At 36.2% G+C, this 13,324-nt stretch overlaps 1 protein-coding gene across 2 annotated transcripts in view; it reads left to right on the top strand.

Moving 5' to 3' along the window:
- The window catches only part of NSF (N-ethylmaleimide sensitive factor, vesicle fusing ATPase), a 148,387-nt gene that overhangs the window by 85,199 nt on the left and 49,864 nt on the right, over positions 1–13,324 (top strand). For both annotated transcript variants that reach the window (XM_052657417.1, XM_052657416.1), the window contains exons 10-12: positions 6,798–6,963; positions 7,973–8,047; positions 8,234–8,421. In XM_052657417.1, the coding sequence (XP_052513377.1) occupies positions 6,798–6,963; positions 7,973–8,047; positions 8,234–8,421 (429 nt within the window). The remainder of the gene's footprint in view (positions 1–6,797; positions 6,964–7,972; positions 8,048–8,233; positions 8,422–13,324) is intronic.

Raw genomic sequence — 13,324 nt, 5'->3', positions numbered from 1 at the left:
ATAAAAAGATCCAATGGACCCATACAGTAATTGCAAGATAGAATGAATTTTATTTTATTTTGACCATGCTGCATAGCTTGTGGGATCCTAGTTCGCCTATCCAGGGATCTCACCTGGGCCCGGTGAGTGCAGTATCCCAATCGCCGGACCACCAGGGAGTTCCCAGAACGAGTTCTATTCTATTTTTAAAAAGAAATAATTTCTGAAACTTCTCTGGTGGTCCACTGGTTAAGACTCTGCACTTCCAGAGCATGGGGTACAGATTCAATAACTGATTGGAGAACTAAGATTCTACATGCCATGGGGCATAGCCAAAAAAAAAACAAAAAACCCTTTTTGTTCCTGTAGCAGACTTCTAGGGAAAAAACATCATGCGATACCAATTTTTATAAATATTAATACTGCTTAACAAAGAAAATTAAAAACCAAAATTGTGTTTCTAATGGACCCTAATGGTATACTGAGGATTAAACATCAGGTGCAGGTGAGAAGCATTTTATAAAATCTGTTGTGATAGTTTCTACATGGCTGCATAGGTATCTTTGTTGCTGATTTGAAACTTGCAGACAGTTTAAATATGACACTTAATAATAAAACTGAGTTGGCAAAGAATTTCTAGGTAGGTATTAATCATAGCTGGGTTTTTCTGATATACTTTTCTCAGTTCTTACACCCAGAAATGGCTTGGTGTATTCAGCTAATGGCCCCATGGAGAGTATATATGTGTTACATAATAAAGAAAAGCATCACCTCTGTGATTCTGGACAGTCCAGGCTGACAAAGAAGAACACTTGCATATAGGTCAAACTAGCTAAATATAGAACAGCCATTTTCCAAGGCTGTTGCCAGGGGCTCAGTGGCATCAGCTATTTCTGTGGGGGAAGACTTTGCACATAAGAACAGAGCTAAAAGTCAGTGAATTGAAGAGGATTGGATTATGGAACTTTAAACTTTTTGGTAAAGGGTTTATTGATGATTCAGCTGTATTAATCTGTGAACATTAATCTTGACATCTTCCTTACCCAATTCCTAATTTATTACAATAAGAACTTGCCTTTATTTAAATAATGCACCTGTAGAAATTGATGTTATTGTACTCCCTAGGTTGGGGGAAGGGACCTGATGACAAGTCTCAAGATTAGCAAGGTTCTGAAAAGGTCAGAATTGTACTGAATTATGTTTAGGGAAGATTGCTCCTGTGATCATTAAATCAAGCACAGTGTTCTTATTGTTTCTGGCTTCCCTTCCATACAGATGATTTTTGAGGTTGGACTGAGAAGGAAGTCATGATTCCAGTGGTAACATAAGGCACATTGACAGCAAAATTCATACATTATAACAGCTTTTTGTTTTATGCTGTATTGACAGACAACCTTGAATAAAGGTGTCTTTAAAAAAAATAGCATAAAATCTCACAGCTTTTCAGTCACAGACAGGAGTGTCCTTGTTTTTAATTGAAGACAGCAAGAATTAATACTGTACTGTCTAGAATTTTTTGGCAAAGCTAAGATTGTAGTTTCAATTCTTCATTCTCTATCTTCTCTACAGATAGAAAGGTGAATAGGTTTTGGTGTTGAAGTTTTTTTAAGCAACAAGCTATCATTTATCTTTAGATATCTGTTAATAAATATGGCAATAACTGAGACATTAAGTTATTTTTTCAGACTTTAGTTTTAAAACATTGTGGAAGGAGAACAATTTGTAAGTTATATTCTGGAAAAAAAATATAATGAACCTTAGTTAAATTTTGAAAACCTTGATGAACACATGACTGTCATCTTGCAGAAGAATGCATTAAAGAATGAACAGTATTCCAAATAATGAATAATAGAATGTGTGATAAGATGTTATATTTTTTATTTATTATTATGAAGTAAAACTAACTTTTCTGAATTTCAGTGTGTACCCTTTTACGAATTTTGACATGTGTATAGTTTCATGTAACAATCACCAAAATCTAGATGCAGAACATTTACATCACCTCTCAGAACTCGCCTGTGCTGTCCCTTTGCCAATAACTCTTGGTAACTACTGATCCGTTGTCTATCCCTATACTTCTGTCTTTTCGAGTGTCATATAAATGGGACCATAGTATGTAACCTTCTGAGAATGGCTTCTTCCACTCAGCATGTTGCCTCTGAGCTTTCATCTTAGTCGTCACGTGTATCAAACATCCTTTTATACTCTTGAGTAATATTCCATCCTGTGGATATACCATAGTTTGTTTATCCACTCACCCGCTAGAGAGCATTTGGGTTGATTCTAGTTTGGGGCAGTTACGAGCAGAGCTACTGTAAACCCAGGAGTGGAACTGCTTGATCATACTATGTTTTATCTGGTTTTTATTTTTTTAAAGTATATATTCAGGTGTGTTTTAGATCCTTTCCAATTTCCTTCAGGTCATTTTTAGAACCATTTTTCTTCCTACTTCTGACACAGCACTTCATCTTTCATCTTTGTCATGTTTTCCTGATCCTGTTTTCTTTGGGTTGACTTTATTGGAATCATCTTCTGGTACTGTAGCCCAGAATCTGTCTGGCTTTTATATTCCTCCAGCTTAATTATATGATTCATCTCCTTACAGAATCTCATTTGCTTCTATACTCTGCCGTTTGTAGATGACTTTCACATCTATCTTTCTGTCCTTTTTTGTTCAGTTTATATCTTGTTGTCTGGAGGATGTTTCTAACTAGATGTCCTGTTAACAGTTCAGTCTTCTCATGGTAGAAACTTAAAAAAGAATTTTTTTCCCTTCTGAAGCTTTCTTATCATAATCACAGGTAATTTATTACGTTTGCTGTTACTTCCCTCTCCACTTGCAGGCAGTAAGCAAACCTAAGACTTTTGTTTTTTAGTCATCACTACTCCTGTCACCAAAAGTCTCTTAAAGAGTCTGTTCACCTCATTTGCGTTCCAGTGTTTCTCGCTGACCTTCCAACTGCGTATTTCTCCTTTTCCATCCTAAAGTCAGGATTAAAATCATCTTGTATAAAGAGCATTCTGCTTTTGCAGTTGTGTGGGTGCATGTGTGGGTGTGTGTTTGATCTTCTCTTTCATTAGAAAGGCCTGTTTCTGGATTTTAGTCCCTATTGTGATAGTACTGTAACTATTGTTTCTCATGTTGGGTAAATTTTATTTTCCCGTTTATAGGGCCTGGATTTCCCCCTTAGCCTTCTGCTCAAGTGGCCCTGCATGCGTCTGAATTCTTATCTGTTAGTTCCTCTCTTTCTCCTTCTATTTGCCTTTGTTCAGGAATAATTTCTCATACCCCACAACAAGAATACCTGTTATGTAAGAGGGCACAAAGTTGTGCTTGTAGATAATATGATCGTCTACATAGAACATTCAAAAAAATCAACTAAAAAAAGCATAGATAAGAGAGTAAAGTAGTCAGATATAAAATAAATACAAAAAATTATTATCATTTCTACATATATACTGTTTCTGAAATGTAATGTGAAAATCCCATTCATGATTGCCAAAAACCATAAATAGGAATCTTTAAGAAGAAATTTATATGATAAAAAGTACAGAACTTTATTGGGAGACATAAAAGCCTTAAATAGTTGGAGAGAGATATTTAGAACTGAATAAACATGTCAGTACCTCCTAAACTAATTTAGAGATTAAATCCAATTTCAGTCAAAACTTGGCTTTTTGTTTGTTTTTAATTGGAGAACGTATTTTTACTCTAGTAGAAGGATTCTAATAATCATGGGGCAGGAAACGTGGTTGAAAGTAACCAAGACAGTTATAATAAAGGAGAAAAAGGTATGGAGAGAAAGAGCTTGCCCCAGCTGCTACTGTCCATAGTATAGGCTGCAAATACGTATCATATGTAAAAATATAAAGCCTGATAGAAATAGTGTCTTGATGAAGAAAGGGTTACTGAGTCAACAATTTTGGATCAGCCTAATATTTGAAGAATTACTTGGATTCTTAGTGTGTGTGTGCTCAGTCACTAAGTCATGTGCGACTCTTGTGACTCCATGGACTGTAGCCCGCCAGGCTCTGCTGTCCGTGGGATTTTCCACGCGAGAATATTGGAGTGGGTTGTCATGTCCTTCTCCAGGGAAGCTTCCCAACCCAGGGATCGAACCTGCATCTCTTGCATTGGCAGGCAGATTCTTTACCACTGAACCACCTGGTTTGTATTATATATAAAAATTAAACTTCAGATAGATTAAAGAATTATATGTAAAGTAAAAATTTGCAAGAGAATAAAATGTAGGTGACTACCAGTGTCTGTAATAAGGGAAGATTTTAAAGATAAAAGTAACAGAAAACATCATAAAAATAAAAATTGATAATGTTGGCTGCTTAAATAGTAAAAATACATTTTTGAAAACCCTTCCATTTACCAAATATATACCATGAGTGAAAGTTGTTCAGTCATGTCCAAGTCTTTGCTACCCCATGAACTATACAGTCCATGGAATTCTCTAGGCCAGAATACTGGAGTGGGTGGTCTTTCCCTTCTCCAGGGGATCTTCCTGACCCAGGAATCAAACCAGAGTCTCCTGCATTGCAGGTGGATTCTTTACCAACTGAGCTATCAGGGAAGCCAAAATATACCATAAGTAAAATTAAAAGCCAGATGGCAAATTGGGATAAAATATGTATAACAAATATAATAATACCCTTAATGTATAAAGAATTTTAATAAATTGATAAGAATTATTAAATCCCAACAGAAAAATGTACTGAGGACATGAACAAGTAATAAGAGAAAAGTTGGCAATGGTAAAAAAATATATATATGATTTTAAAAAGTACCAACCTCATCAATAATTAGACAAGTGCCAATTAAAAATGATTGAGAAATGCCATTATTCATCTGTCAATTTGGGAACTACTTTTTACTTGTGGAGATACATCAAGATAGGCAGTGTTACATACTGTGGTAGGATTATTATAAAATGATAAAACCTCTCTGGAAAAGATTTGAAAGCCTATTTCAAGAGCATTAAAATACTCAACACACCTTTTAACAATTTGCCTTCATGAAGTATTGTCAAAGACTTCAATATAAAAATGGTCATTGCAACAGCTTTTATAATGCTAAAAACTTAGAAATTACTAAGTCTGTGACAGTAAAGAATTAATGTGGAATAGAGGAATTAAATTATGAAACCAATCATAATGATGAAATATTATGGGGCATTAAAAATTATAATGTATAGCTGTATACATTGTAATACAAAAATTATAATGTATACTTATAGGCATGGGAAAGAGCTTAAAATACTGATATCTGAACTGAAAAAAGGAATGCAAACTTTTACACAGTACCAAATTAATATCACTTATTTCTTGCTAGTTGATTTTGGATGATGGTGATTTCTTTACATTTTTTGGTATTTTTCCAATTTTTATAGTGATCATGTATTTTGCAAGTAGAACCAAAAATAATAAATTTAGATTTTTAAAAAAGAAACAGTTAATGTTCAAGCAAATGAAAGATGTAATGAGTTTCCAATTTTTTAATTAAGATAAATTTAAAACAAATCTGAAGAATGTTAACAGCATTTATCTTTAAGTGATATGTTGATAATTTATTTTTAACTTATTTCTACTTGTTTTATAACTTTTGCTCAGTTAACATCTAATACTTTCATAATCAAAATTTTGTCTATTAAAAAAAATGATATCCTTACTAGAGGTTTAGTGAATACCAGTCATATCTAATCTTGAATCTCGTTGTGGCCATCATTGATTTTGTCCATGAGTTGTTATATTTAGGTTATGTTTATTTTCACCTGTTTGTTTTACTAATCCCTAATGGTTTTTCTTTTTTAAAAAAAGCCTGTACAGTGCACTTCTGCCTTTGGTTTCCTGACAAGAGAGTTAATTACTTAAATATAAATTGCTAGAAGGTTCGTGATAATGTAACCTAATCACTGTTGGCATTTAAAAGTATCTGCATCTATTAGAAGTTCAAAATATATAAACCGATTTCTTCTTCATTGTGACTTTATATGCAACAAAATAAAACAGAAATCACGATGTAGAGGAAACAGAACCTGCTTGACTGTGTTCTTCTGATAAATTGGGTGGCTCAGAGGCTAAAGTGTCTGCCTGGAATTCAGGAGACCAGGGTTCGATCCCTGGGTCGGGAAGATCCCCTGGAGAAGGAAATGGCACCCAACTCCAGTACTCTTGCATAGAGAATCCCACGGAGGGAGGAGCCTGGTAGGCTACAGTCCACGGGGTTGCAAAGAGTCGGACACGACTGAGCGACTTCACTTTCACTTTCACTTTTCTCACTTTATTGTTCAGAAGAAGCAGTCTCTTTTCATGTGATATAACTGAGTATGAATCAAGCTCAGTACCTTCTCCCATTTGTCCAATTTCCAGTCCACCTCTGAGTGGAGTTCCTCTTTAGCTATATACTATGATAAACGTTAAACCTACTGCTTTGGGGGCTATCTTCTCACCAAAACTCAGGGAAAATGGGAAGGAGTTGAAATTCATGGAATTAAGAAATGTTTGAGAGTTCTTTCAAAGAATGAGGTAAGAAATGTGTGTGAATGAATAGTTAGTTATGATGGATATTCACTTATATCAGTATATAGTGTATGTTTTCATTTTATTTCTGTTAAATATGAGATCTGGAATGCCTTTTCATTTTGCAAAATTCTTAGACTGCAGTTCCACCTTTGAGAGGGCAGCAGCCATGATTATACTTGCTATATTTATTAGTCAAATGGAGTGAAAGCTTTGTTTTGCTTTCTTGATTACCTTTTTTGATAATATATTCAAATTATGACCTTTAATGTAATTTCTTCCCTTACTAGCTTGGTGCTAACAGTGGTTTGCACATCATCATCTTTGATGAAATTGATGCCATCTGCAAGCAGAGAGGGAGCATGGCTGGTAGCACAGGGGTTCATGACACGGTTGTCAACCAGCTGCTGTCCAAAATTGATGGTGTAGAGCAACTGAACAACATCTTAGTCATTGGTATGTTTGCTTGATTAAAAAAATAAAGTACTGTGCTTTCAAAAATATTAGATACGCAGGTTCTAAATTCAGATTTGTGTAGCTTGTAATTTTATATGTAATTTTTGAGTGTAATTTTTATATGTAATTACATATAAAATTTATATGCAATTTTATACAAACATTTTGGCCAGTGTTGCCAAATTAGAATCAAGTGATATTGAAGAATTTCATTGTTTTAATGTCTAGCCACAATAAACAAACTCTGGGTAAACTCTAGGCAAACTTGGGCAAACTGGGACATAGTGAGGGACAGAGAAGCCTGGCGTGATGCAGCACATGGGGTCATAAAGAGTCGGACGCAGCTTAGCGACTGAACAATAACAAGTCCCAAGAAGACAAATGAAAGATGAGTTCTAGTGACTCATGGCTTTAAACTTGTAGTTAACAGATGAAAAAGGCAGCGCTGTGTAAGTGGTGGCTTTCACATTGGTTTCTGTAGGCCTCGAAGGGTCCTCAGAGGTTCTTCAGGTTCTGTGCAGGCCAGGGCAGATCGTGCATCCCTATTATAACTTATTTTTAACTGCCCTTAAGAAGTTCTTCTTAAGATGACTTTGAAAACAAAACACAAATTATACTATTTATGAAGGTTGAAAACCTTTCGCCTACAAAAAAGGGAAGGGATCTTGAAGTGAGATAGATGTTCACATTGCCCCTCTCTCACTTTGACAGCTTACCTACCCCATTTGAACCTAAAGTTTTCTTTTTAAATATTTGATGCTTGCATTACATTTATATTCCACTGGTGTGTACAGTAGTGAAATACTAAGGCAAAGTCCCCAGATATTTTTCTTAGGTTAAGAACAAATGATATTTTTGAAAATCATTGCTTTTCTATTTGACTTTTATAAAATTGTCCTCTTAGCTTGTCAGGGAAATTCTTGCAACTATTCTTGCATATGCTAAAAGGATATTTTATCTTATTTTTGAATTCTGATCATTTGTGTATTGTTTTAACACCTATGCTCAGGAATGACCAACAGACCAGATCTGATTGATGAGGCTCTCCTTCGACCTGGAAGACTGGAAGTTAAAATGGAGATAGGTGAATAGCTCTGTCACCGATTGGGGTAGGGGGCTGTAATTGGAGTTCATTAGCAGGAGCAAAGTCATATACCTTAATATTTGTTAGAGAAGTTGTATATCATGAAAAGCAGATATTTATATACTTGAGTGGCTATAAGAAAAGCATTAGGATTATAATTATCTATTTTATTTCCAATGTTATCAGGCTTACCAGATGAGAAGGGCCGATTACAGATCCTTCACATCCACACAGCAAGGATGAGAGGGCATCAGTTACTCTCTGCTGACGTAGACATTAAAGAACTGGCCGCAGAGACCAAGAACTTCAGCGGCGCTGAGCTGGAGGGTCTGGTGCGAGCAGCGCAGTCCACTGCTATGAACAGACACATAAAGGTCAGTAAAATCCACTGCCAGATAGGAGTCTAAAGCCTTGTACGTCCTGCACTAGTATTCTTCCTCTTTTCTTTCAAGCCTTCCAAGGGCTAAACTAATACTGACTGACTTTCAATGGAGAACAGACATGATGAAAGGTATTAATTGTCAACTGCTATGTCTTCAGAGTAGTTGGAAAAAAAGATAATGGTAGCACGTGCCCCGTGGAAACTACTGACCCATTAACTTAGGTTGCCCCCATTTGATGCACATATGTGAAGATGGTGATTTTGAAGAATTGTTTAAAAACTTGTGCTATGTTGACTTGTAACATGTCATAGGAAGTTGGATGTCCTACATGCTGGAATTATGGGGGCTGCTTCATTAAGTCAACATATTAAATACCTGCTTGCTGTTTTCAAAGTATTAAGACACAAAGGTAATGAAGCACAACCTCTTCCCACAAAGAATAGACAGGGAAATGGATGTGTTTGCAAATTAATACAATAATGTTATTGATGCTTTAGGAGAAATACATACAAAGGATACTTTTATTTTGGTAAATAAAGCTTGATAAAGTGCATTTGATCCTTTGTCATCCCTTCTCAGGTTTTACTTATCACCTGTAGTTTGATGACTCCCAGATTTATGTCTCATCTTTTAAAAGTATATTTCTCCCACTTTCAGTTTTATACCTGGATGTTTTATCAGGTCTCGGATTTAATATTCCAAAACCAAATTCACTTTTTTTTTTTTTTTTTTTTACTACTTTCCTTCCTGCTCCTACTTCCCTATTTATCCGAATTTCCTAGGCTTAGAATTCCAAGATTATCTTTGATTTCTACCACTCTGCTGTGTCCTACCTCAAGTTATTTGCCAGATTTTGTCTGTTCTACCTTGACAGTATCTTTCAGATCTCATTGCACCACTGATCTTCTGTTTGATTAATCTTCCTGTTTCATAGCATTCTACTCTTCAGAACCTTTCAGCGACTAACCATGATCTACAGAACAAAGAACAGATGTCTTAGCCTGGTCTTTAAGGTCCTTTTAGACATGACCTTAAATTGGCCCTTCTTGGTGTGTTCTCAGTTATTCTTCATATACTTCAGCCAAGCTGAAATATTTACCAGTCATCAGATATTAATGTATTTTACTACTTCTCTGATGTTGCTTTTTTTTTTTTATGCTTTACTGAGAATCTTTACCCTCTATGTTGCTTATCTTTTCTTTCTTTCATTTTTGGCTGTGCCACAAAGCATATGGAATCTTAGTTCCCCGACCAGAAATCGAACCCACACCCCCTGCATTGGAAGCACAGAGTCCTAACCACTGAACTGCCAGGGAAGTCCCTACTTACCTTTTTGATACCTGACTCATGTACCACCACTTTCTTCAAAAAATTTTCTGATTCTCCCTTTCAAGGATGATGTGTTCTCTTCCTTCTTGAACTAGTAATGTACCAGGAATTCCCTGGTGGTCCAGGGCCATGGCCCAGGTTCAGCCCCTGGTTGGAGAGCTGAGATCCAGTAAGCCCCATGACACGGCCATGGGGCTTTTTTTTTTTTTTTTAATATTAATAGTAATGTATCGTTTATGATACCTTCTGTTGACCTTCAGTCAATGGATTTATTTAGCCTACTCTGTGCCAGACACTGTGCTAAGGGTTATTCCTCCCATTTCCTCCCCTTGAGCAGCTCACAGTCTAATCCTCCACATACAGTAATAGAAAGTACATGCAAGGTAAGAAAGTGAAAAGGTGTCAGGTGTGGTCAGCTTATCAAGTGAGAGGAGCTTTCATAGAGGAATTTCTGGGTGAACGTGTTTCCTGGTGGGGCCAGGCATTTTAGGCAGAAAGAACAACATACACAGAGGATCAGAGACACAACAGCATGGTGTGTTAAGGATAATTCAGTATTGCTCCAGCATAAAAGGTGGGGAAGGGGAGGTAGAGACATGGTGGGGGATAAGTCAGGAGGCTAATGCAGGGGATGGAGCACAAAGAACCTTTTATATTGTGCTCAGAAGTATGGACGCCTTTTCTGTGAGTAGTGCTAAGTCACTGAAGAGTTTTAAGAATAGCAGTGGCATAGTGTTAAAACATAAGCTCAGTCTGGCAGCTGGGTTGAGTGGAGTGTTTAGGGGAGTAAAGTTGGCGACATGAGACAAGAGAGGGGAACTTGTGTAACAATTCACGCAAGAAATAATAAAAGCCTAACAGGTTGAGTATGTTTTGTTTGGATATACCCTAGCAATGGTTTTAAACCAAGGGTTGGTAAACTATGGTCCACGGGCCATATCCGGCCAACTGTCAGTTTTTAGAAATAAAGTTTTTGGGAACACAGACCCACCTGTTCATTTATGTGTTTTCTGTAGCTGCTTTCATGCTGCAATGGCAGAATTAAATATCTGCAACAGAAACTACATGGCCCACAAAGCCTAAAATATTTACTGTCTAGCCCTTCGTGGAAAAAGTTTGTCAACCCTTGTTCTAGACTTGAAGTCCTTATCTTATTCATTTCTGAATCTCTCACAGTATCTAGGTCTTGATACTGAGAATATGGTAGCTGCTTAGTAAATATTTTTTATATAAGTAAATATGTATTCTGAATCAAACTCTATCCATAAATCATAATTAATTCCCTTGCATAACATAATTGACTTTATTCTCACTCAAGGATGCCATAATGCAAGGGTCCCCCACGCCCTGGGCCAGGGACTGGTACCAGCTCATGGTCGATTAGGAACTGGGCCACAGAGCAGGAGGTGCTCAAGGGAGCGAAGCTCCATCTGTCATTCCCTGTCGCTCACAGGACCGCCTGAACCCTCCCCCATTGGTGGAAAAATTGTCCTCTACAAAAGCAGTCCCTGGTGCCAGAAGGGTTGGGGACGACTGCGGTAATGGAAGAGGCCACTTTAGACAAGGTGTTAAACGTCTTTAAAATCCTGGAGACCCTGTGGCAAGGAGGATAGTAGTACTACTACTTTAAAAAACAAAGCAAAAGACCCCAAGAATGCCAAAGGACTGGATAGTGTGCGAAATAAGTGCTGGAGCCTTTATAGGTGGATCTACTCATTTCATTCATCCATTCATCCTCCTTGCTGTAAGAAATCTTAGGAGAAGTGCTAAAGTGATGGTGACTTCAAGAGAAATTATATACATGTTGTGGAAACTGCTCCCCGCTATACTGATCTTTCACCTAAGTCCACCATCAGTGCTTCTTGATACTATAATCCACAATTACGAGTTTATTAGTTATCAGATTTTTCATATGCATTAGCTACTGGATTTTTATCTTATTTAGTCATTTGTCATTTTTATCACGATAACCTTATCCCCAAATGTCTCTAAAGCCGCTCTTAAGAAACGTGCTTTCTTCCAATGTGTATTGGATTTATTTACACACAAGGCAATGAGGAATGGTGGGATGGTGACAGGTTTTGTAGTCAGAAGGTGTGGTTATGTGTTACAGTTCTTTCTACTTTTTTGTTTCTGATTTGCCAAGAGGAAATAACTACCTATTTCATCAAGTTGTTGTGAAAATAAAATCAAATACTGTTTGTGAAAGTGTCTTACAGACTATATAAATGTTTGTTGTTATTTCCATTTTTGTTATTATGGCTACTTTGAGAATATGTATATATTTGAGAATATATAATATATATCCTTTTCCATATCTGAGTTTTTAAAAATTTTTGTAACTATTTGTAGTTACAATATTTCTAATTTAAAGCTAAAATGTTTAACCACCACTGTACAGAATATATTATCCTTTAGATTTGCAAGTAAGAAGTAGTACAGATAGTGGACATTATTTCCCTCACTTTTTCCATGTGGTTAAATTATCTTTAAACTTAGGTGACGCATATAGCCTTGTGACCAACACTTTTTGTACCAAACAGCGTTTGATTATTTTCAGTATCTGTGGAATATCCAATGCAAAGGACTTCATAGGTACTTCAGGAAAGGGAGAGATGTGTAAGACACTAACCTCAGAAAAGAAAGAGTACTATTTGCTCTCTTTTCTGCGTTTAAAAAAAACTGCACTGCCCAGGTCTTTAAACGTTGTTTTCCCAGCAGGACTCTTCTTAGTTGAACAAAAAGCACACGGTTTTAGTATTCTCATTGCTATATATATTCAGAGCTTTATTAGTAGTAATTGATGAATAAGCATTTAATTTGAAACTTAATGACTTAACAGTTGGTGTAGAACTTACGCACAACATTCATCTGTTTATTATGACGTTCTTCCTTTGTATCATAAAAAGCCATTGAGAATTTCCTGGCTATCCAGTTGGTTACAACTCAGTGTCTTCACTGCCAGGGCCTGGGTTCAGTCCCTAGTTGGGGAACTAAGATCCTGTTAACTGCATGGCGTGGCCAAATGAATAAATAAATAAAGCCACTACTAGTGTTATATTGCTTCTTTTTCAAAAGAATTAAACTTGACAAAGTCAGATGGAATAAACTAAACAAGTCTTCCCTGTTAACCTGTTTTTTTCATGTTTTCTGAAACAAGTGGAAAATCCAGTCACAAACGCCTGATGTTCATGTCATTTATACTTAGATCCATGTCTGTGGTCACCTAAAATTCATGTGACATTTGGTTGTTTTTAGCTGAAAGGAATTTCTGCTTCAGGTAGAGAAGATTCATAACCCAAATTTCTTCTGTGCTAATCTGTTATAAGGAAATAAATTCAGGACACACATGCACTTTATAAAGGAATCAAAAGTGATTTATGTTTACAGAATTTCAATAAAATTATTTTTTACTTTCTGTAGAATTTTGATTGATTAAGGTCATTCTACCCTTAATTTAAGAGGAATGATAAGAACTTTGAAAGGTCAGATTTAAAAGGTTATTAAATTTAAGGGTGACCACTGGATATTTGCTAGTGTTGAAATACAAGTTTATTAGTTTCTG

Source organism: Budorcas taxicolor, chromosome 19, assembly GCF_023091745.1.
Source record: "Budorcas taxicolor isolate Tak-1 chromosome 19, Takin1.1, whole genome shotgun sequence".
Lineage (NCBI taxonomy): Eukaryota > Metazoa > Chordata > Mammalia > Artiodactyla > Bovidae > Budorcas > Budorcas taxicolor.
Note: the sequence above shows the minus strand (reverse complement) of the source record. Positions and strands in the feature narration are given on the sequence as shown.